The sequence below is a fragment of the Nicotiana tabacum genome, chromosome 5 (genome assembly GCF_000715075.1).
Source record: "Nicotiana tabacum cultivar K326 chromosome 5, ASM71507v2, whole genome shotgun sequence".
Classification (NCBI taxonomy): Eukaryota; Viridiplantae; Streptophyta; class Magnoliopsida; order Solanales; family Solanaceae; genus Nicotiana; species Nicotiana tabacum.
Window position 1 is genome coordinate 158,000,483 of NC_134084.1, and position 25,291 is coordinate 158,025,773.

At 35.6% G+C, this 25,291-nt stretch overlaps 2 protein-coding genes and 1 long non-coding RNA gene across 3 annotated transcripts; 2 read left to right on the forward strand and 1 right to left on the reverse strand.

Moving 5' to 3' along the window:
* The first annotated feature begins 1,424 nt into the window (after positions 1–1,424).
* On the forward strand, positions 1,425–8,698 carry LOC107829862 (phosphatidylinositol/phosphatidylcholine transfer protein SFH8-like). Its single transcript, XM_016657327.2, has 14 exons — positions 1,425–1,700; positions 3,368–3,668; positions 4,446–4,545; positions 4,652–4,918; positions 5,027–5,104; positions 5,196–5,297; positions 5,396–5,445; positions 5,566–5,665; positions 5,912–6,001; positions 6,094–6,207; positions 6,416–6,545; positions 7,059–7,462; positions 7,998–8,081; positions 8,391–8,698. Exons 1-14 carry the CDS (start codon positions 1,667–1,669, stop codon positions 8,409–8,411), a joined length of 1,875 nt encoding a protein of 624 aa, XP_016512813.1. The 5' UTR covers positions 1,425–1,666; the 3' UTR covers positions 8,412–8,698.
* Positions 8,699–9,101: 403 nt separating this feature from the next.
* Positions 9,102–9,965, forward strand: LOC107829864 (uncharacterized). Its single transcript, XR_012709951.1, has 3 exons — positions 9,102–9,240; positions 9,699–9,794; positions 9,901–9,965. It is a non-coding gene; the product is annotated as an uncharacterized LOC107829864 (long non-coding RNA).
* A 1,541-nt stretch (positions 9,966–11,506) lies between these two features.
* LOC142181049 (uncharacterized) lies at positions 11,507–15,225 on the reverse strand. The gene is made up of 3 exons (XM_075253168.1): positions 12,996–15,225; positions 12,163–12,773; positions 11,507–11,974 (listed from the first exon to the last, which is right to left on the reverse strand). The coding sequence occupies exons 1-3, from the start codon at positions 15,223–15,225 to the stop codon at positions 11,534–11,536; spliced, it is 3,282 nt and encodes a 1,093-aa protein (XP_075109269.1). The 3' UTR covers positions 11,507–11,533.
* Positions 15,226–25,291: the final 10,066 nt, after the last annotated feature.

A 25,291-nucleotide genomic window follows, 5' to 3' on the forward strand; every position in this document is an offset into this window, starting at 1 on the left:
TCAAGTCTAATAATTAAAATTTTAAAAATATTAAATAATAACAATAAGTTAGAGATAATGTAATAATATTTATATAAAAAATTAGTTTTAAAAAAATATAGTAAATATAGAATATTTAAAAATATTATTAATAAATTGAAATAATTTGAATTTAGAGCATGACATTAAGCCAAGTGGCGTATTGAGAAAATGTCACTTGGCACTTTTCAGACATAATCTAAATAGATTTAGACAAATCTAATAAGGATTAAGAGAAATTAGATTTGATCAAATTTTATTTATGATAAATATCAGTTAAGATTGCCTCTTATATTTCTTTTTATTGTAAATAGATTCTGAAAGCTTTTCAAAAATAAGGGTTCCTATAATTATTCACTAACCACATGATCTGTTTTCTTCTATTTTATAATTTTATATTTTAGAAGCATTACGTAGAGAAAATGTGATATTATTTCAATTGTAGGTAAAATATAAATATGAAAAAAAGCTAACTAGAATTTTATAGTAGGGAAGAGAATATATAAAGACAATAATAGAGATTGTACGAGGAAACTCATACTTGAATTAATTTAAAAATAAATAAATTAAATAATACTTTAAAATATTATTTCTAGATATAAATGATAAAAGAGTTCCAAGTAAGAGGATAAAAGCATAAAAATACATTAAGTTTCAAAAATAAAAAAATATATTTATCGATGATTATTAAAAGGGTAATAAGCAAGACGTTAAGTCGATGGTAAGCTAATAAAAGAACACGTGACAGTATAACAATATTAAGCTAAGAATTATACAATAATCATAAGCAACGACCAAAAGGAAAAAAAATGTGTAAAAGTGTGGAAGAAGATCTATTTGAATCTGAGGTGAAAAATAAATTGATAGTACGAGCTTTATTAAAATAATAAGATCTAATGTGCTCAAACAAGACAGATCACAACATGACATGTTTAGTATTTTTTAATATTGACAGTAAAATAAAATACAAGTAATAAAATCAAGGGGTTGAGTTATTACAAACATTTTTTTTAAAAAAGGCTATCCACTACGAGATTTGAGAAATGATTTTATGTCCAGCTTCTTAATTAATATCTACTGATTATATATAATTTTTATCTGAAAAATTTATATTTTAAAGTTATTTGCACATAATTCAGTTAATCCGAATCACGACATAATTTGTGTCCGCGCATAGCGCGGGTACTAATATTAGTTTATTTATGAAAGGTAAAGAATAAAAAGATTTTATGCTCAAGATTCTAGTTAAGAAAAGAAAATATCAAAAATCATCTATAATTCGTTCGGTGCCATTAATTATCATTCCCCAAAATACCCCTACTCTTACCAAACAATTCCACTATTCCGTTACTAATTTTTTGATGCATTTATTGCCGTCCGATCATCCTCGATACTTCCAAAAAGGTGGCTCCAGCTTTATTTCTTCTCATTTTTCTTCTCCCACCTGCTGAGTAATAGCGGCTTTTCTTCATTTTTCTTGTTAGAGTTTTGACCTTACAGTGATTTTGTGAGGCTCTTTTGATTCTCGATCTACCGGAGCATCAAGTTTCTTTTTGAGTTTACAGCGATTTTTGTAGAGCTCTTTGGATTCACCGATTTACTGGTCATCAGGAATTTTTGGGCTTGATTCATCTGCTTGATTTGGGCTATGTCGGGTCCATTAGATCGATTTGCGAGGCCTTGTGAGTTGACTTTCTTTTGCTTTTATTGACTTGTTTACTGATTCTGAACTGCATTGTTGGCTGTTTGTTGAATTTTAGTTTACATTCTTTACTTGTTACATTTGGGTTTTTGAGCTTGTATGCAGTTTTAAGATTGATGAAAATAAGTTTAGATTTGTTATAATTTAGTGTGTCATTCAATTAAGTAATTATGCCTCAATTCCGAGTTAGCTGGTTACCAATTTCAATGTTGCGCGTGCCTAGGTGGGGAGTATTTAGAGGTTTTATGATAGTTATACTGTTAATTACGCTGTCGATGAACTTACCATAACACTCTTCCTTTTTTGGGTTTGAGAGGATTTATTAGTTGGACTATGTTTTAAGTGATTGTCAACTTGCACAACTGTGTGCATATTTTGGGGTTTGAGAGCCGTTATTATTATTATTTTTAAGCTCAATTGGTGGATTAATATGGTTGGCTTTACCGGCCATTCTTATTCATTGTGCTTGAGAGATCCTCTTCATGAACTAGGTCAAGACTTCGAGCCTGGTACCCTGCCAAACAAAAAAATATAGTTGACTTTAGTCTGAGGGTGTGGCCAATAAAGTGAGAGGAGAATCGTGCAATCTCAATTCAAATCTTAGTCAAAGCAATAAACACTAGGTGATTTCTTTCCATCTGCCTAAATCTCGATGGGTAGAGTTGCCCGTTACCTGTCCTGGTGGGGGAGGTAGTAGCTAGTAGGTACCCAATGAAATAGTTGGAGTGCACATAAGCTGGCGTGGATGCCGCCATCATAGAAAAAGTAAGTGTGGGAAGAGAACCATGAGGTATCGAGTTTAAATTCCTGCGGAGGCAAAAAACCGCTAGCTGATTTACTTCTCATCTGCCTAAAGCCCCAGTGGATAGAGTTAATGGTACCTGTCTGATTGGAGGTAGTAGCCACCCGGTAGAATAGTCGAGGTGCCGCGTAAGCTGGCACGGACACCGCTCTTATAATAAAAGAGGAAGTGTGGGAAGGTTGCTTGGTAACATTTGATGAACTTGCATGTATGATTTATTTTTGAGCTATGCGGATTTGATGAGAATCTGCATTGCGGGTGTTTCTTTTCTTTTCTTAAATGGTTCTGGTGGGGTTTAGTTTGGTGAATTCCGGAACAAAATATCATTTTTTGTGGTGATTCTTTACTGTTGGCTGCTCAGCCATTTTCAGCTATTTTAGAATGTGCTCGACTTCACATGCACACTTCATGTCAATGGGAATCTTCTACCACTCTGTTTAGGAACTTGCTTGGTGGAATTCAATTCACATACAGTTCATGCTACGGTGCTTTTCATATTTGTAAGCTATTACACTTTGGTTCGGGAAAAAGCGTGAATTTTGATTGAAAGTGAGCGTAGGGTGAAGAGGATTTTTAACCTTATTCTTTACTGAATGTGTTTGAATAAGTCAAAACGAATATAGAAGATTCATACAGCTGAACCCAGTTTCTTAGGAGCTTGATTGGCCTTTGTGTTAAATTCAAATGTATTTTCATAGGAAAAAGTTGTTTGTCAACCTTAATTAGTTACATACTGAGTTCAAATCAACTTGTGCCAATGACAAGCAGGGTGTAGTTCATTAGCACCTTCAAGTTTATGTGTTATGTGATTGATTTTCCTGCTGTTTTCTTTTCAATGTTGACAGGCTTTGAGGGGTCGTCCACACATGATGAGAGAAGAGAGAGAAAATCTGATTTCGAGAACTCAGAGGATGAGAGGAGGACAAGAATTGGTTCGCTGAAAAAGAAAGCACTGAATGCATCAACAAAATTTAAACATTCTCTCAAGAAGAAAGGCAGAAGAAAAAGTGATGGGCGAGTGAGTTCAGTTTCAATTGAGGATATTCGTGATGCTGAGGAGCTACAAGCTGTTGACCAATTTAGGCAAGCACTAATTTTGGATGATTTGTTACCTGAGAGACATGATGACTACTATATGATGCTAAGGTGATTCCCTGTAACCTTTAATATCTTAAAGTATTTATGTCAAACGAATTAAGATATATCCTGCTCTCTGTTTTATTGTGATAGCCTTTTTGTTAACTAGTTTATTATGATAGTTGTTGCTTGTATAGAGACAGTTTTAACACACTTCATGTTCGAAATTTTAGTTGAAAGTTAGAATGCTTACTTAGGCTTGTTCTAAGAACTGTGAATCAGGGGTGAAAGCATGGGCATAAAAGGCCAATTTATGAAATGAATTTTTCTAGGACCATCATATGGTTAGCCCAGGTTCCGGTGCCTTCAACAGTGTTTCTTCTTTTGTGCTCTTTTTTCTTTTTTTGGTTTGTTCTATTATTTTGATGTGTTACAATTTCTGGAGCCATAGTCATACATATTACCTCTGCTTGCCTCTGTCTACTACAAATGACACATGATATCGGCTCTTTTCTTTGTCTTAAGTAGAGTAAGTTCAAAAAAGATCTGTCAACTTTTTCCGTGACCTCATGTAGTATTTTGTTCTTTAGTTTGCTCTAGTCAAAGAGGTCTGCTGTGAAATTTACTCTCGATATTATATGTCAACTTTCTCTATGCACTTCTCCATCGTGCCTGCCAATTGAAACAAAAGTTAGAAGTGGTAGACATTGTGAGCATAGGTATTAGCTCTTAGATTAGGCAAATGAAAGAGGATATAGATTTATGCAGGCTTTTGATTAAGAACTGTCTGGTGGTCAATTCTTGTTTTTGTTATTTCATTTATTTTTCCTTATGAGTTTCTTGCAGGTTTCTGAAAGCAAGAAAGTTTGATATTGATAAAGCAAAGCATATGTGGGCTGATATGCTTCAGTGGAGGAAGGAATTTGGTGCTGACACCATTATCCATGTAACTTATTTCTCCTCTGATGGATAGTGACGGTATTTCTTCATATACCAGATTCTAGTGACTTCATTTATTCTGAAATATTTCCCATATCAAATTTTTCCATCAGGATTTTCAATTCCAAGAGCAGGATGAAGTTTCGAAATACTATCCCCAAGGTTACCACGGGATTGATAAGGAGGGAAGACCGGTATACATTGAAAGGCTAGGGAAAGTTGATCCTAATAAACTTATGCAAGTCACAACAATGGACCGTTACATAAGAAACCATGTAAGAGAGTTCGAGATAACTTTTGCAATCAAGTTTCCAGCATGTACAGTTGCTGCTAAAAGGCAGATTGATTCTAGTACCACTATTTTGGACGTCCAGGGAGTGGTATGTCGCCTACCATTAGTTTTCTTGCGCTAATCTGTCATGATTTCAGATTGAATTTTTAGCACAATAGGATTTACCTATTTTCATTTTCTTGTGTTAATTTCTCAGGGTTTGAAGAACTTTAACAAGAGTGCAAGAGAGCTCATTGTGCGACTTCAGAAGATTGATGGTGATAATTATCCCGAGGCATGATTATATCCCTATCTCAGTAGGTACTATATGGTCTTTTCTAGTTTTCGGTTCATTAACACATGTTGCTACATTTTGGCTGGTGCAGACACTTCATCAGATGTTTATCATCAATGCTGGACCTGGCTTTAGGCTGCTGTGGAATACTGTTAAGAGTTTTCTGGATCCCAAGACCACCTCCAAGATACATGTTTGTCTATGCTCTTCTACTGCCACTTCTCAAAGTGTAACATTATCAGTTATTTGGCTACATTTACTCATTTGCTTATGTTGTCAAATTTCTTATAGGTTCTTGGAAACAAGTACCAAAACAAATTGCTTGAAATAGTTGATGCTAGGTAAAGGGTTTCAGCATTCTTTTCCACTATACAAGGAAAATTTTGCTTTATTTCTGCTTTCGATGGTATTGCATATTTCATTCGTTAAAAATTATGTTACTGATTTTTGATTTTGTACAGTGAGTTGCCAGAGTTTCTGGGTGGAACTTGTACATGTGCAGATCAAGGAGGTTGCCTTCGTTCAGATAAAGGGCCATGGAAAAATCCGGAGATACTAAAGGTTTCATCTACACCCTTGCATCTGAGAGCAATTTTGTTTCGAAAGATGTTCTTTTCCTAACTTTTTTTAGGAAGTCAGGATCTTTTTTTTTCTTTTCGTCGCATTTATTTTCTGCACTCTTCTTTTCTGGAAGAAGGGTCTTCTTGTTCTTGATGTCTTTAGTAATGAGCAGGCATTTCTACCTTGAAGAAAAACTATTTTAACTTTTGAGTAATGAGAAAACACTGCTTCCTTCTTTGATGCCAGATGATTGGTGAAGCACGGCGTGCCAGGCAGGTCGTTAAAGTTGTAAACAGTGAAGGCAAGGTAGTTTATGCTAAACCCCGCTTCCCCACGGTATGGCTTCTACTGTTTCTCCTAAATTATGAGAACACTCTAAATGGTCAACCTCCTTTGAAGATTGCTACATGTATTTTGAATTTTAACAGGTAAAAGGTAGTGATACCTCCACCGCTGAATCGGGATCTGAAGCTGAAGATATTGCTTCCCCTAAAGCTGTAAGGAATTATTCCCATCTACGGCTTACTCCTGTTCGTGAAGAGGTATATTTCTTCCTATTCACCTAATTTCATGAATTAGCGTTTCTTTTATTGCAGAGAATGTAAAATTTCCTTTCACGGAGGCTTGGAATAATAAAGGATTTGCATTCCCTTAGTTTTCATGAAAATATCTCCTTCCACATTCCCTTCCTGAACGAAATTGAGCTTATACACTTTTCTTATCATATACTATTGTTTTTTTATCAAACAGGCTAAGGCTGGAACCTCAGGCTACACTACAAACTTCTCCGGATATGATGAATATGTTCCCATGGTTGACAAGGCGGTTGATTCTGTGTGGAAGAAACAAACATCCTTTCAAAGAGCTTCCATTTCCAAAGGTTAGACTTCTCCGAAGAACACATGCATTTGTACAAACAAGTTATTGGAAAGAAGATGGGAGGAAGCATAAGAGTCTCTTAATCTTTTACCTTTTTAGTTAGATTTCAGTATGCCCCTAATCTTTTACAGTGCATTTAGTTCACTGTAGTTCTCACCCTGTACTTTGGATGTACTTCCTGTTTATGATTCAGTATAATGTGTATATATGTATGTATTATTCTGATACTCTAATTGTCTTAATATGGTTTTTTAGTTGCATGCAGTAGTCAGGCGTCAGTGCTGCTTGTGGCCACCTGCATCCAAGACAATCTGTGTTGGGTGCAACTAATAGTGTGAATTTTATTCTGTCTGTTTTGCTTTTAGCTCTATTTTGGTCGTAAAGCTGGAACTTGCAGATGTCTGTGGTTAATATGGCATTTATCCTACCTGTTGGCCATGTTCTATTTTATTAGTCCGTTATAAGTTTCAATTCGTACTGACATGAGGTATGTGGCTATTTACATTTTATTCAGGGATGCTTCCACCAGCAGATTCTCAGAAGCCCGCAGGTGGTCTTAGTACTCGGATATTGGGACTTCTTCTGGCCTTCTTCACGACTGTGTTGATGTTTTTCCGTTCAGTGCTATGCCGTGTAACCAAGAAACTTCCTGATCCATCAAATGGTCAAGACCAAGCAGTTCAAGAATTCACCTCTGATGCAATCAGTAAAGAGGATTTTCGGCCACCTTCACCAATTCCAGCCTTTACAGAAGCTCAGCTGCTTTCTGTTGTTCTGAAGAAATTGGGTGAACTTGAGGACAAAGTAAATACACTTCAAGAAAAGCCATCTGAGATGCCTTATGAGAAAGAGGAATTGCTAAATGCTGCTGTTTGCCGTGTGGATGCCCTAGAAGCTGAGTTAATTGCAACCAAGAAGGTAAAAATTTATGATGTAGTATGTGAATAACGGTGCGAAACCAGTGGTTTTGCTTCACCAGAACTTGCATGTTTTATGTTTACTTGCTCAGCTTGAAATGCTGATTGCTTATCATTTTCAACTTGTGAGATTAGGCTTAATTAATGAAATGTAAGTCTAAAATATTACAAGTATGTTATGGCTTGGTCATGCGAGACCCTTTATGCTTTTCAAGTGTTGGCCGAGGCCAGAACATTAGCAGATTAGAGAGTCGAGAGAATATGTTGGAATTCAATGATTAGCGTGACAGCTAGTGTGCTTGCAACTTAAATTAATATTCCATAATTATGGTGATAAGTCGTCGTCAAACTTATGACTTGTTTCAGCAAGCATTTCATTGCATATTACTGCTGAGAATAACAGCATCTGCATACCACATACCTCGGCAAGCATTCAATACATATAATGTTGGGTTGCTGACAATAATAGCATCTAAATGTCACATACCTCTTTTTCATGGTTATTGAGTTGATAATATTCCTTATTTTCGAAACAGGCTTTGCATGAGGCTTTGATGAGACAAGAGGAACTTCTTGCGTACATTGACGGTCAAGAAGCTGCGAAAGCTGCAAAGTTTCAGGTGAGTTTCCAGCTTTTTTTGGTAGTTCGACAACATCAAGTAATGAGTGAACCTAAGCAGGATTGGAAGTCGATATAGTATTGGAAACTTCTGAGAAAATGCGTTGGTGCATATAAACTAATAAGTTAAGAATATACAAGGTTTACGTTACCTTTTCAAAAAAAAAGAAAAGAAAAAAGAATAGACAAGGTTTCGAGCAGTATTGCTTGTGCACCTTTTTCTGTGGGATATGTTTGTGCATTCATGTGTGGTTGTGTTAGAATTTTAAGATTCAATATTGATTTGTATCTCTGCTGGTTTGTTATGCAGAAAAAGAAGTTTTGCTTTTAAGGTCTCGCAAAAGTGGAGCTCGGACTTTCAACAGAAGTATCCGAATGAGAGATAACATACTTGTAATATGTACGAGCGGGCATGGATCCTAATCATTGTGCAGTGAATTTGATGTATAATGCACCTTTTTTCTTCTGAAAATATACTCCTGATGATCTTGCTTTGGCACTATGAATTCATTATTGTTTGTGTTGAATTGGCTAAACCTAGGGGTACCAACTTTTTATTCCTGAAGTGGTGGAACATTTACCTATCTTGTTTTTAAGGGAGTAAAATTTATCTCCAAATGTTAATGTACTTTTCACAAGTTCCGGCATAATATTATGGTAGAATGGCCTAAATGACACCTATACTTGTGCCACTTTGTCATGCTTGTTTCCAAACTTAACAATTTGCCAATTGAACACTTACACTCCTTCAAACTGTATATAATAAACACGGCATTGAATCAGCTGAGTTGGACATAATGTGTGAAATACATGCGTATAAAGCGAGTGTAAACAATGAATTTGATTTAACACTGATCTGAGATTTAAATCAAATTCCTTAGTGCAAATCATTGATGTAATTCCCACAACTAACATCCAACAGGACCAACATATCAGTTTGATCACTAACAATAACTTACAAGAAACCACTTAGGAAGCCCAGTTCTTGCCTTGACCCATTTGATCTTATTTTTATTATTTTGTTTTTCTCAGAGCAATTATGAGCAGAAAATTAGATAGAGGAAGAAGAATTTTGTATGCAAAGAAAGAGGAAAAGGGAAGAAGAAGAAGAGATGCGGCAGAAAATGAAGAAAAGAGAGGAAGGTGAGAGAAAGGCTAAGGTATGGAATGGTATAGCCCCCTTCTCTCAGTAATACAACAACAACAACAACAACCACCCAGTGTAATCCCACTAGTGGGGTAACAACCACCCAGTGTAATCCCACTAGTGGGGTCTGGGGAGGGTAGTGTGTACGCAGACCTTACCCCTACCCTGGGGTAGATAGGCTGTTTCCGATAGACCCTCAGCATCCTTCCCTCCAAGAACTCCCCCACCTTGCTCTTGGGGTGACTCGAACTCACAACCTCTCGGTTGGAAGTGGAGGGTGCTTACCATCAGAGCAACCCCTCTTGTCAAAATTCGATTTTATTTCTCTCTCTCTATATATAACACAGATTTGGATAACCACTCCTTAAATTTCACTCCGCGAATTCCCCAAACCCCAATTTCTAGTTTTTGTTCCCTATGTAATTGTAATCAAAATTTTATTTTGTTTCTCTCTTTGTAATCAATTTCTAGATGGGAGCATACACAGGTGAGAGAAGACACAGGGTAATTGGAGATAAGAAAGAACTTACCGACAAGAATTTCCGGTGGTCGGAGGAAACGGGAAAAGTATGATGATTTTTATGTTTGAATTTTATTTTTATTTTTGATTTTAATTATTTTTAATCTATCATGTGACATGACATCTACACATTGTTATTTTCTGACGTGGCAGCCAACATGGAGGAGATTGTATTAAGACAACCTCCTGTCATAAGCGTTTATTATATACGGTTTGAAGGAGTGTAAGTGTTCAATTGGCAAATTGTTAAGTTTGAGGACCGGCATGACAAAGTGACACAAGTATAATGCTTTCTGCCTAATATTACAGGAAGAATAACTACAGCAAAAGCTTCCCTTATCCATTCGAGGGACAGAAAGCATTTTTTCTTTTCTTTTTGAGTTACTGAAAATTGCATTTTGATACGCAATCACGTTACAAATATTCAACCTCAATAATCTCTTTGGATAAGTTCAACTAATTTAAAAGCATAAGAAACATCACAATACCACAGTAAATTGGAAGAGAGGAAGGAGACCCTCCTCCAGAAACGAAGGGAACTAATTTCACGGGTCGCCATAGAAGAGTCGACTTAGTTTTAGAAGGTTTAAGTGTCTGTAGACGCAAAGTAATGTGTTTTAATTAGGGTGTTCTTTGTCTTTTTTTAGTGGAGATCTACTCCAATGCCTATTGAAGATAGACTCCTATCTATCTTTGTTTCGTTTTATTTATTATGTTTGCATGGCGGATGAGTTAGTTATAATTAGCTCAGATGTGACTTCTTAGCTCGGTTTCAGTTACTTGACTCAATAATGGCCCTTCAAAGTCATTGACGTAATATTTAGTTTTAGGGAACGGTTGAACTCCTTTTTTGGCCTCCCTCACCTCTGAAACTCAACAAAGCTGCCTGCCTTTTTTTCAATGCTTTAAGATGGAAGTAGGTCGAGTATGGGGCTTTCTCGATCTCCGTCCAATAAGTGATTCCTTTCTTTTTGATGTGGACAAATGGTCATCCCTAGAATCAGCTGCTCTCCTTCCTATCGGAGGAAGATAATGCGAAAAAATTTATATATTAGTAAGGCAAGGTGATTGTTCGTTGACAACATTGAGGCGTAGTGGATTGAAATTTAGACTTCCTCTGTTCAAAAGGTTAGCTGGTACTCAAGGAGATTATTGCTGCCTCCAACTACACTCTACATTAGAGAGGAGAAGGGGAAATATGTAATGGTCTAACCAAACCAAAGCTATCGAAGACGAGAAGAAACTTCAAATTCTGCGAGTTAAGTCTACTTAAAAAGCAAAATAATCTTTACTTTGATATACCATAAGTGAAGTATAATCCACTTTGTATTCCACTTCAGTTATGTTATTAGCGAACGCTTCTTTGCTCATGTCTTCTTCACTATCGTATTTCCTATATACTGCTATGTTTTTGTACTCCTTGAGCCGATGGTCTATCGGAAACAACCTCTCTACATGCACAAGGTAGGGATAAAGTTTGTGTACACACAACCCTTCTCAGACCCCACTTGTGAGATTACACTGGTATGTTGTTGCTGTTGTTGAACCTTGGTTTGAAGCTCAACTCTGTATTTCGCTTGAATTGAGTAACTATACCGTTAACATCCAACGTAATGTTTAATCAATGAATATACTGGAAAAGTATATACTAATATAAAAAAAATACATAGTGTTATAAGAAAAACCTGACAGTAACTGTTTTTATTAATTCATACCAAACTTTGTAATCAGTGAATCCAATTACAATGATTGAGTTAAATAGAAAAAATGCAAACCAACAAACATGTCAAGTTTTCTCCCGTAGACTTTCGCATGTCTTTCGGTTGTGACCCTCCTGTCCACATTGTCCGCATGACGTTTTGCACCTCTTAGCTTGTGATTCCGGCAACAACTGGATTCTCAACTTCTTTGGCCTTCCCGGTTTAACTCTACCTGTCGGAGGTAGCACCACATCTTCTAAGATCTCTCTAGGAATGTCCCAAGTGCTTTCATCAGAAACATGATACACTGGTATTTCATACGTTTTCAGCAAGTAATCCGTGCTGTAGTAGATAGAGCAGTATTCATATGCATCCATGCTTCTGTACGTGACAACTGCCAAAGCATGCGGACACGGCATTTCATCTATTTGAAACCTTATGCAAGTGCATGTTCTCTCTCCCAGGTTCACCACAAATTGTTTTTCATCTTCAATGACAGTATATAAGTAATCGGTGGAAGGCTTCACCTACACCTTGAAAAAGATGATCAGTGATATACTCTACCATCTGCGGTCCATTTTTATTTTCTTATATATACATATAGACTATATATTGCATATATACCATTTATGTACTACATATAGACGGGTTTATATACTGCATGTGTTCCGATTTCATTTTTTTGTATGAAAGAAACATGGTAATGGAATCTTACCGTCATTGTCTGAGATGTAATGTAATTTTCCCTCATGATATCTTCATATTTTTTTGCCAGCTTTGTGGATGTCTCTATTGCATTTTTCTTGTTCGCGTGATGCCAATCCTGAACCAACTTCATCATGTATTCCAGCAAATGCAGTACTGGTAAATCTCTTGCATAGTTGTTCGCTGCATTCATAGACTCCGCAATGTTTAAAGACATGATCGTGGTTCCCTGGACTTTGGAATGCGCTCTTGACCATCTATGATATCCAACATTTAACAAGTATTCTCCGACCCTCTTATCGATGTTATTTATCTCAGCCATATGGCGGTCAAATTCTTCTACCGTGTATGCTTTGGCCGACGCGAAGAATAGTTCCTTGATAGGTATATGATTCTTTGTGTAATTCATCTTTATGTTGTTCCACAAATGGAACATACATACACGGTGAATCACTCCCGGATAAACAACCGAAGTCGCCTTTAAGATGCTTTCATGCATGTCGGATACTATGCACATCCCTTCCCTAGCACCATAAGTGTCCCTGAACCTTTCAAAGAACCACTCCCAAGATGCATCATCTTCTGAATCAACCACAGAATACGTGAGCAAAATTTTTTTACCTGTTACAATCAATCAAAAAAACTCGTGTAAACATATACTTAGATCAACAGTGTCACAACTTATACACAACCGGTGTAATACTGCAAATACGAGGTTAAAATATAAGTATCATATAGTAAAAATGTACAACATATATACGATACTATATTGTAACTTACATGTATATAAACTTTATACCTACTGATTTGTAAATATTCATTTGTTATTTCGACTTAACTCACCAGCTGCATCCTGCGTGTAAGCCGTGATTAAGGTCCCCGTGCGCGCTGATAGAAAGCTCCCATTAATTACCACAATAGGCTTGCAATATTCCCATCCCTTAATTGATGCATCCAACGATACAAAAACGTACAGGAAGGAGCCACCTTCTGATTTATGCAGTTTCACGACAGATCCAGGGTTTGTATGCATCAACATGTACAGGTAGCTCGGTAGCTTCCCATACGATTCGCTTGGATTCCCTCTCAATATTTCAAGCGCCTTTTGCTTCGCTCTCCAAGCCTTCATATAGGTCAAGTCCACACCATAATCTTTTTTGACGTCACGCATTATGTCCGCTGGAGTGTATTCAGATTCTGCATTAGCATACTTGTTTCTGATCATACCTCCAACGATCTCAGAAGTCGCGTGACGCTGTTTACTCAATATTTCCTCTATCGAGCACGTGTGAACATCATTGAACTTTCTTACTTTGAAGAGCTTTGAGTTGTTCAGGCTTGAAGATCTTAAAGTCCAGGAACAATTGTCGTCCACACCATAATCTTTTTTGATGTCACGCATTATGTCCGCTGGAGTGTATTCAGATTCTGCATTAGCATACTTGTTTCTGATCATACCTCCAACGATCTCAGAAGTCGCGTGACGCTGTTTACTCAATATTTCCTCTATCGAGCACGTGTGAACATCATTGAACTTTCTTACTTTGAAGAGCTTTGAGTTGTTCAGGCTTGAAGATCTTAAAGTCCAGGAACAATTGTCGTCCACACCATAATCTTTTTTGATGTCACGCATTATGTCCGCTGGAGTGTATTCAGATTCTGCATTAGCATACTTGTTTCTGATCATACCTCCAACGATCTCAGAAGTCGCGTGACGCTGTTTACTCAATATTTCCTCTATCGAGCACGTGTGAACATCATTGAACTTTCTTACTTTGAAGAGCTTTGAGTTGTTCAGGCTTGAAGATCTTAAAGTCCAGGAACAATTGTCGTCCACACCATAATCTTTTTTGATGTCACGCATTATGTCCGCTGGAGTGTATTCAGATTCTGCATTAGCATACTTGTTTCTGATCATACCTCCAACGATCTCAGAAGTCGCGTGACGCTGTTTACTCAATATTTCCTCTATCGAGCACGTGTGAACATCATTGAACTTTCTTACTTTGAAGAGCTTTGAGTTGTTCAGGCTTGAAGATCTTAAAGTCCAGGAACAATTGTCGTCCACACCATAATCTTTTTTGATGTCACGCATTATGTCCGCTGGAGTGTATTCAGATTCTGCATTAGCATACTTGTTTCTGATCATACCTCCAACGATCTCAGAAGTCGCGTGACGCTGTTTACTCAATATTTCCTCTATCGAGCACGTGTGAACATCATTGAACTTTCTTACTTTGAAGAGCTTTGAGTTGTTCAGGCTTGAAGATCTTAAAGTCCAGGAACAATTGTCGTCCACACCATAATCTTTTTTGATGTCACGCATTATGTCCGCTGGAGTGTATTCAGATTCTGCATTAGCATACTTGTTTCTGATCATACCTCCAACGATCTCAGAAGTCGCGTGACGCTGTTTACTCAATATTTCCTCTATCGAGCACGTGTGAACATCATTGAACTTTCTTACTTTGAAGAGCTTTGAGTTGTTCAGGCTTGAAGATCTTAAAGTCCAGGAACAATTGTCGTCCACACCATAATCTTTTTTGATGTCACGCATTATGTCCGCTGGAGTGTATTCAGATTCTGCATTAGCATACTTGTTTCTGATCATACCTCCAACGATCTCAGAAGTCGCGTGACGCTGTTTACTCAATATTTCCTCTATCGAGCACGTGTGAACATCATTGAACTTTCTTACTTTGAAGAGCTTTGAGTTGTTCAGGCTTGAAGATCTTAAAGTCCAGGAACAATTATCGTCCACACCATAATCTTTTTTGATGTCACGCATTATGTCCGCTGGAGTGTATTCAGATTCTGCATTAGCATACTTGTTTCTGATCATACCTCCAACGATCTCAGAAGTCGCGTGACGCTGTTTACTCAATATTTCCTCTATCGAGCACGTGTGAACATCATTGAACTTTCTTACTTTGAAGAGCTTTGAGTTGTTCAGGCTTGAAGATCTTAAAGTCCAGGAACAATTGTCGTCCACACCATAATCTTTTTTGATGTCACGCATTATGTCCGCTGGAGTGTATTCAGATTCTGCATTAGCATACTTGTTTCTGATCATATACTATTATACCAGTAAAATACCATGCAATACCTGCTACTACTTGACCTTTCAACTCTAAACTGAATCTTTTTTCGGATGGCATAATGCTTCATAACATTGACAAGGGTCTCTTTGTCTTGGTACAATTGACCTTGTTCAACATCTTGATGTCGTGGGTTGTCTATTATAGCTCTAACATCATCATGTATACTATTACAATCCTCCGCAGGAACAGAACTTATCGGTTCAATGGTATCTGGATCGTTTATCATACCTTTGTCTTCAGGTACATTACAATCCTCTCCATGAACAGAGCTTATCAGCTCAATGGTATCTGCATTGTTTATTATACCTTTGTCATCAGGTACATTACAATCCTCCCCATGAACAGACTTATCGGCTCAATGGTATCTGCAATGTTTATTATACCTTTGTCATCAGCTCGTACACCATTACAATCCTCCCCATGCACAGAACTTTTTAACTCAACTGTATCAGGAAGGTACATTTCAGGCATATTTTCACTCTGTATACCATCCGATGAAACTGTAACAGGATTAGCATTTGAGCAACTTCCAGTAGTACGCTTATCCTTGAAAGTTATGCAAAGCGGGTACTCTGTGAATTCCAAATTCTTCCTTTTCAGCTCAATATACAGTCGAACACTCATATCATTGTGTACCGTCATTGGCGGATATCCATCCTTCACTATGTACTTAATAACTATCGAGTTGGTATCCATATCCTTCTCTAAATGCGTTGCTATTATTGAAACTAATTCTTCAAATTTGCACTCAGTAGTGATCAAAATCCCATTAACAGCAAAATTCACAAAATTGTGGTCACTTTCCCATACTCCATCGTGCTGAAGGAAAACAAGTATATTTTCCATGGATTCTAAATAAAACAAAACACTATGTATTAAAATGACATTATAATCAAAGTCGAAACAGTTAGAACCAGTGCAATACGATATTACACTTTCTAGTTTTATAAAATCTATGCTTTGCCCCATTATAAAGCATTCAAATAAAATATCTTTAACCAGATTGCTAACCTACTATCCATATTACTCAAATGGTAGAATAACAGCAACCAACCCAAAGGAAAGCGTAAAATAATCAAAAGCAAATGCTGCAACAACAATATCAAACCAGTGTAATCCCATAAGTGGGGTCTGGAGGGTAGTGTGTATGCAGACCCATAGACGGATCCAGAATTTAAATTTTATGGGTTCCACACTTAAAGGTTCTTAACATTAAACCGATCATATTTTTAAAACTTTAGATTCAATATACTATTTGTTGCAATTTTAGTGAATTTTTACACATAATTTATACTCCGCGTCAAAAATTATATATTTAACGGAAAAGGGCCTAAAATGCCCTTTTACTATATGAAATAGGACAGGCTAGCCCTCCGTTAAAAGTTGATTTCTATTCTGCCCTTGCCGTCAACAAATGGGCTTGTATATGCCCTCCATCACTAACGGAAGACTCATAAAATCACGTGGAATATATGTGAGGGCAAATTAGACCTAGTTCGAATTGTATAGGGGCATATATGAGTCAGTTATAATAGTCATTTCTCAAACACTTCACAACTCCATATCAGTTTACTTAGGTGACAACACCTAACTCATTATCATAGCAAATAAACTCAGTCATAGACACAACAAATGAACGACAATGACTTTATTAAATCCTTGTATAAAAACATAAAGCTTCATTACATAATAAAAGACAACAATTAAGCCACAATATCACTAAAATTACATATCATTTCGCACTAATCCAAAGAACACAATAAGACATCCCAATATCACACACATGAAAATCCACATCTTCTTCCGAAATTTAGCATCAAGTACAACCGAGTACTCTAAATCGGTCACTTTCTTCATTAGAACATTTCTTTCCAATTCCAAGGCTTTTATTCCTCCATGATCGACGAGCATCATAACATTCTCAAGATCAAATTTTCCTTTGGAGAGCATTTCTTTCATGGATTAGAGCTTCATTTTCCTTCTTTAAACTGCATATGAGATTTGAAACTCTAGGATTCGCCCTTTTGAGCTACTAGAATTTAATGAAGTCATTGTCGTTCATTTGAATGTTTGTGTCTATGACTTAGTTTATTTGTTGTGATAATTAGTTTGGTATTGTCAAATAGGTATCTAAGTAAACTGATATGAAGTTGTGAAGTGTTTGAGAAATGACTATTATAATTGACTCATATATGCCTCTGTACAATTCGAAGTAGGTCTAACTTGCCCTCACATATATTCCACGTGGCTTTACGAGTTTTGTTGACGGCAAAGGCAGAATAGAGACCAACTTTTAACGGAGGGCTAGCATATCCTATTTCATATAGTAAAGGGACATTTTAGGCCCTTTTCCGTATATTTAATTGAACCCCACTAGAAATCTAGGCTGTTTCAGTAAATGCTGCAATTTTCAAAATCCTCAAATTGAAACCCTAAATCTACACATTTATCTATGATTTGAAGGCATAAAATTACCTCGAATACTCAAATTTTTCTCGATCACTTGAGAGATTTGGCACTTATTAACAGTGATGATTCTGTCAGTGTTTCTTTTACATTACATTTTTTTAAGAAAGAATTGGAGAGTTGCTGCTGCTTTCTCTTTGGCCGCAGAAGATAGACAATACTATGAATATTGGAATGCAATATTCTGTGGAGATTAAGGCCAAATTTTTGGGGGTTTAAGGAAGATTCTGGAAATAATGTGGGGAATTCTGTCGAGATTTTTGGATATTTGGTGGGTCACCACTTCCAACTCACGTGTGCAGGTGCTCTTTTATTTCTCTCTTTCTTTTTCAATTTGTTTTCTTTTGGCTTTTGCTTGGTAATTAGTACTATTTAAAAATTAGTCTCGGGATCAGTGCACACAGTTATTATTCTTCAGGGATTTTTTAATTTAAATTATTCGTCAAAGTCTATCTATTTGGTATGATTTTGTTCTTGTTTAATTGCTTACCAAATTCTGCCAGTTTGGCGTGGTTTTATGTTATCTGCGTTTCACTTATTTGTTAAATTATTCACAACTATATTCAGTTGGCATGACTTTGTGCTTGTTCAATTGTTATATCAAACTATACCAGACTGATATAATTTTGTATTATCTGCAATCGAACTATCAGTTAAATTATTCATCAAATCTACGTACCTAATATTCATAATTTATTCAACTAAGTATTTTTTGAAAATGCAATTTAGTATATGACAAATATTGTATTACTCCTATATAGTAGCATTTGGTACAGAGTCCTACGACGTCGGTACATGTTAGCCGAAGCCTACACAAAAAAAAGACGCAAGGGCCATTTATTAAACCTAAACGTTGTCAATTACGAAAATATAATTTTTTGTTAATAGTTGGATGGTATTTGTCCGGTAGTTTCAGCCTCTATTTGGTCCGTTTTCTTAGTTTGACTGTTTGTTCAAGTTTTGCAAATTTAGAGGATTAAATAAATAGTGCTCTGACTTATTTTAAAGGATAACTTAGGGATAATTTTGACAAAAAAACTCGTCATAGTGAATAAATTTATAGGCATTTTGAAAGCTCAAAATGGGTGGATTTGAGTAAGAGAAAGTAGAGTTTATTAAAGGCAGATTTTGCTGACGTGATGAGCCCTTACAAACTTAAGTGATTTGGGTTTGTGCAATTGAAAAAATCTTTAATTATAATTTTTTGTTTTAGCGATTTTTGCGGCATTAATAGTGGTAGGGAGCAGGGATACTCCCCAAGTTCTTTTATTTAAAAAACAAAATCTTTTTCCCATTTTATTTTTTTCTTTTCAACAAAATAACTTCGTTAAAGTATTTAACTTCTTTTAGTTTCAAATATTTTTTTAAAGAAACACACATTAAAATTTAAAGAATAATTACGTGAATAAAACGAGGACCAAAATAAGAATAAAGTACTAATTTAGGGACTAAGATTACTATTTTTTCTTTAAAAATTTCCTAACTTATAGATTCTTCAACTCTGACTTGACAAATAGAACATAGAACTCTAAATTTATTTCTTATGGTCGTCTTAATTTTGTTTAAGAATCTACGGTGCAACAATTTTATGAAATAAATTATGTACCAAAATGAAGATGACAAATAATAAAATGAATCATCGTATAGAAGTTGTCGAGCAAAAATCATGGCTCCAAAAAATTTCAAACAAAGAATACTAATTTCTAAATCGAAAGGTTCTTTTCTTTCCACCCCTATTTATATTTTGACCAAAGGCAAAACCTTTCTTTAAATTTTTAGTCATTCTATTTATTCAGGAAATAAGTGATGATTCGAGGATTCTTACTCAGGGAATCCTTGATTTGATTTAGGTTAGTTTTTTTTATTGAATCAATTGACTAGGTTCAGTTAAAGATTTTGAAGTGCATTAAGAAAAATTGGAAACAGACATGCAATATCTGTGTATTATTAACTTCTTGTGGGATCCAGAGGTAACCTATCTTATTTTTTATATTACTAATCTCATGATTTATTATGAAAAACAATAATTAGCATAATTATCTTCCAAATAGCCTAATAGTGTAAATATTCCGTTACATCCATTATTTTACAATTTGCCGGCTTCAAAGCGAAACTCTATGCTACTTCAATACAAATGTCGACGTATATTATTGAAAGTGGAAATTTTTGTATGTGCACATGGGAAAATGCTCTATTAGTAAAAGCGATCCATTGACACCTATACCTGTGTCAATCAAGGGCGAGGTTCCATATTACCGAGAGAAAGAACATCACTTTTGTACGTGATCATAGTATGTCACGTCGTCTCGTCCTTGTTATATCGAAGAGTACCTATGTTCTATGTTTTAGTTCACTAACAAGGAAAGTTAAATTCTTTTTCTTAATTAAGGAAAATTAAAGAGAACAAAAAAGCTATGCTTCAGAAAAAACAATAGCTGAAGACTCTTCTTCCCTCAAAAATCTTTGCTGCCTAGCAATGAACGCCTCCACTGTATGTCTGAACTCTTCACTACTCATCTCCGCCGCCGGTTTCTCGCCGTATCTCCGGCATGCTATCGTCGCCGACCGCCTCAATACCCTATTATTAGGCCGCTCCTCGGCATAAGATAAATTCCTCGTATAGTTCTCTGATTGGCTCCTACAGATTTTCCTTTCTACTTCTCTACCTGAGGAAATGCAGATGCTATCCTTATATAACTCGTCTTTAGGATCTTTGACCGTAACAACAAATTTAGTATAATTCCATAAGTGGGGTCTGAAAACTTTAGGGTCGTTGACTATTGAACCATATTCTTTAGTTGATAAATGACAAGATTTTATTAAGAATAAGATGATGACAATTGCATTTCCAAGAACAAAGATGAATATGGGACTAATGAGGATTATGAATAGTGCTTTGAAATATTCTATACATAGCTTAAAAGTTAATGGAAGTTGAGTTGAAAATCTTGAGATTATGACCAAGAAAATGAACAGCTCGATGAAATGAAAGAGAGTTTTGTACCTAAGAATGTTACTTTTATTCTCCACTTTGAAGGAGTCCATTAATTTGTTCACTTTCCTTGCTAAAAATAGAGCAAGCTTAATTTGGGTGGGAGTGTAATTTTGATGGTTTCTATATATGTTTTTTTTGGAAGGATCTAAGGGATTTAAGAGGCAATGTTGGGGTATATATATAGTCTATAAATCTAGAGATAATATTCTTTCGGGATTAATGGATTTGATTAGTTGCAAATTGCAACTTTACCCTTATTCATAGGTGTGAATCTGTAATCAATATGTACACTATTTGATGGTGTACATATCCCTTGAACTAAGTTCCACATGATCTATCATCACGTAAGATTTACGGGTTAATTTTCGAGATTTATTATGCGTCACTCACATCGTTAAAGTATTTATACCAACCAAAGCTCATAACTAGCTTCTTTTTATCAGTGTGCATCTCTAAGCTCGCAAGGGGAAGTCAACCGAGTTTCACGTCATCACTTTTGCCATCGGCCTACTCTGTATCGCGTAACTTGGGTTCTCACACAAGTTGTTGGGCTAAAATGGTCCAATAATACTTTTAACATGGTGTAATATTATTCGCTTTGAGTCAGCCTGTAGGGTTTTCCCCAAAAGCCTCATACCATTAAGAGATTCCTACACTTTATATATGTAGGATCCTAATTTTTTCAGGTAGGACTTGATTCGCACACCCAACATATTTTATATATAGTATCTCCTATGTTATTTTTTATTGATTATATTTCCCGTAAAAACAATCATATATAACTAAAATGAAATTTGTAATGAACTACAAAATTAAATCTTATGTATTTACTTCCTCCATTATTAAGGCCCATTTCCCCCCAAAAAAAATTGTTTAAAAAGAAGGGAAAAGTTCTTCTGTTTTCTACTTTTTATGTGTGTTAGGTTTCTTTTTTCTTTTAACTCTTGATATCTTCTTCTTTTATACTTTTATCTCTTGGGAAACTTTCTGTTAACAATTCATTATGTCTAGAATAATGCTAGCTTTTTATAAAGCCTTTTACTAGTACCTTACTCCACTGCCTCTCTTTCATTGGGCAGAACTAGCTTAGTCAAATGCAGAAATAGTCCATAATTATTATTATTACAAGTAACTGATTAATATAATTTGAACTTTGAATAGCATTTCCAACTCATGATTTGGATAAGGAATAATTCTTAGCTATAATCAGACATATGAGTACGTATTATGGACCCAAATTTGTGGTTTCGTTGAACCTAAGCATCAAAGAAATTGAAAAGAAGAACACATAATAAAATTGAAAAGGAAAAAGTCTCATATGGATAATCCTTCTATATCAACTAGCATAATGTGAGAACTTTATCAAGTTTATACTAACAATTTTTTCATTGTTAAATTCATGAATCACAATAGATATTTGTCATTTGCAATTAATGATTGGAGAAAATTACAGTCATTGAAATAGCAAATTACATATCAAAATTAAATATCTCCAATATATAGTAAAGAGAATTCAGAGAGAGTGTGTGTGAGTGAGGGCGAGAATTTTTTTAAGAATCTAACTTTTGGCAGTCACAACTATTTAATAATATTTTATGTATACAAATACAAAACCTCAAGAAGGTTAAGGATAAGAGGATGTCTTTTACAGTAAATATTTTAATCAATTATGAGGGAAAATAAAAATTGGGGTATGTATTAAATATTCATTTGATTTTTGTACTTTTCAAGAGGATACTTTCTTTATCTCGTTTCCCTCTTTTCTTGATCTTTATATGTAACGGAAGCAAATGTAGAAATAAATTATATTTATTTGTAAGATTGTAATGGTCTGTTTGGTCAAAAGTGTTTTTTTTTTGTCAAAAGTGTTTTTGGTCAAAAATTGAGGTGTTTGGCCAAGCTTTTGGAAGAAAAAAGTGCTTTTGAGGAGAAGCAGAAGCAGAAAAAGTAGCTTCTCTCCAAAAGCACTTTTTTGAGAAGCACTTTTGAGAAAAATACACTTAGAAGCAGTTTTTTAAAGCTTGGCCAAACACTAATTGCTGCTCAGAAGTGCTTTTCAAACTAATTAACCAAACATAAACTGTTTCTCCCCAAAAGTACTTTTGAAAAAAATACTTTAAAAAAAACACTTATCAAAATAAGCTGATTTTTGAAGTTTGGCCAAACGGGCTATAACATTCGTGCTTTCATTATTCTCCCCTTTATATTATGTACTGATTCGGCACTTTAACGCTTTCCAATTTTGCATGGTTTTTAGTCAATGTATCTACGTGGTGAAATTCCATCCAAAAGTAGCCGATTCGTTGGTTGCCCCATCTCTTCCTTACTGGTTAAGAAATTGTCACATAACCATTTGTTTCCTCAAACACTGTTAGAAAATTATCTAAAATCGTTCATAAATATCGACCGAAATCGGTTGAAAAATTAGAAAAATTGATCGATTTCCGATCGACTTTAATTCGTCAAAATTAGACTAGTCGATAATAATAGCGATCAAATTCGGTCGCACGTCAATAAATTCACAAGTGACCAAAAAAAAAAATTGCCAAAGCCTGGACCGAAGTCAGTCGGTATTTTAATTATGCAATTAAAAAATACATCGTCTGAAAATCGAACCGGGGTCTGTACTATACAGGATACTATTCTACCACTAGACTATTAGTACATTTTGTGTAAAAATAGCACGGTATAGTCAGTTTTCGGACTGGTCATTCAAAAATAGCCAGCATTTACCAAGTCAATGAAAAATAGCCACTATTTTGCTGCAACAGAGACCGATCCAGCATAATATACTGGAGTTCGGTGCACATGTGTATGAACTCAAGCATATTATGCTGGACCGTTATACTTTGCTGGCTCCAATATAATATACTGGAGACTGGAGCACCGATGCTCCAAACTCCAGTATATTATGTTGGACCAGTATACTTGCTGGAACTCCAGTATATTATGCTGGAGTTCTAGTGTACTTATGCTGGAACTTCATCATATTATGCTGGAGTTTCAACATACTTTTCCTGGAACTCCAGTATAATATGTTGGAGTTCAAGTATACTTATGCCGGAACTCCAGCATAATATACTGACATATTTTTCGGGTTTTGAATAGTGTTTCCGCTCAGATTTATCTTTAAATGGAAAGTGGCTAAATTTCGATTACTTTTGAAACTAGGCTATTTTTGAACGACCAGTTGTAAATATGGCTATTTTTGAATTTGACCCACATTTTGTTTTAAGACTATCTTCTATTTTATTTGTAGATTTGAAGGTCAAAGATTAGGGTAGAAGGTTCGTAGGTAGTCGAGCGTTTCTCTTTGTCTTACTTAGTTCGCTAGCATTAGTGTTAGTATGATATCTTTTATTCATAGATAGCTATTACTACTTAGAGTTTGACTGCATTCTTGGATTTGATCTTATTTCATCTTGCTGTTACTCCTACTTGTTGTAATTACCTTTTCTTTTTCGGTCGTTCTCTAGCCGGGGGTCTATCGGAAATAACCTCTCTGCCCTTCCAAGGATAGGGGGTAAGACTGCGTACATCTTACCCTTCCCAGACCCCACTTGTGGGAAACTACTGGGTTTGTTGTTGTTGTTGTTGTTGTTCTTTAATTGCATTTTTGCGCGAAAATAACCGACCAATTTCGATTGGTATTAAGAATACAAAATTACTGACTGAAATCGGTCGGTTTGTTAAAATGACAGACTGAAATAATCGACCGATTTCGAAAGATTTTTTGAATATTAATTTTAATTTATTTTATATAAAAAAAACTGACCAAATTTGATTGGTTTCTTATAAAATAAATTTTGCGGGATGCCAAAATAGCTTCCCGCATATTTGCGCCAAAAAAACCAACTGAAGATGGTCGGTTTCATAAAAAAAAATTGAAAAATAAAATATTTTAAAATACCGACCGACTTCGGTTTGTTTTTGACCCAACAAAGTCTATCAGTTTGCGGCGCTCGGTTTTGGACGAATTTTTAGTAGTGAAACCCCTACTTAGAATGGGCGGATGTGTAGCTTACGAGTTCAACTGGTGGTTGTGCTAGGTAAGGGTAGGTTGCAAGTGATCATGCTAGGCGCAGGTAGATTCCAAATAACTGTGCTAGGTGGAGATAGATTCCAAGTGACCGTGCTAGGGGCAGGTAGATTTTAAGTGGTCATGTTATGCGCAAATAATATTTGCAAGTGGCCGTGCTAGGCACAGTTAGGTTCCAAATGGCCCTGCTGGGCATGGGTAGGTTCTAAGTGCGATTAGGTTCCAAGTCAAAGTGCTAGGCTCATATAAATTCAACTGATGACACTTGATGATGGTTAAAATATTTGGAAGAGAAAATAAAAATGTTACTCTTTAATAAGTTTTGTTGTCATATGAACCTTTAGAAGACTATAATATTACCAATCATTCCGATCTAACTTCCCATCATAAAACAAGTCATTTGTTGCCGACTAAACTACCATTACAAAATAATGTGGAGTTTAAACTTTTTACGTGGACATTATAATCTTTATATAATCAAGTTAGTTGAAAGTCCACAATAAATCTATAATGAGCTTGACTTGAAGACCTGGAAAAA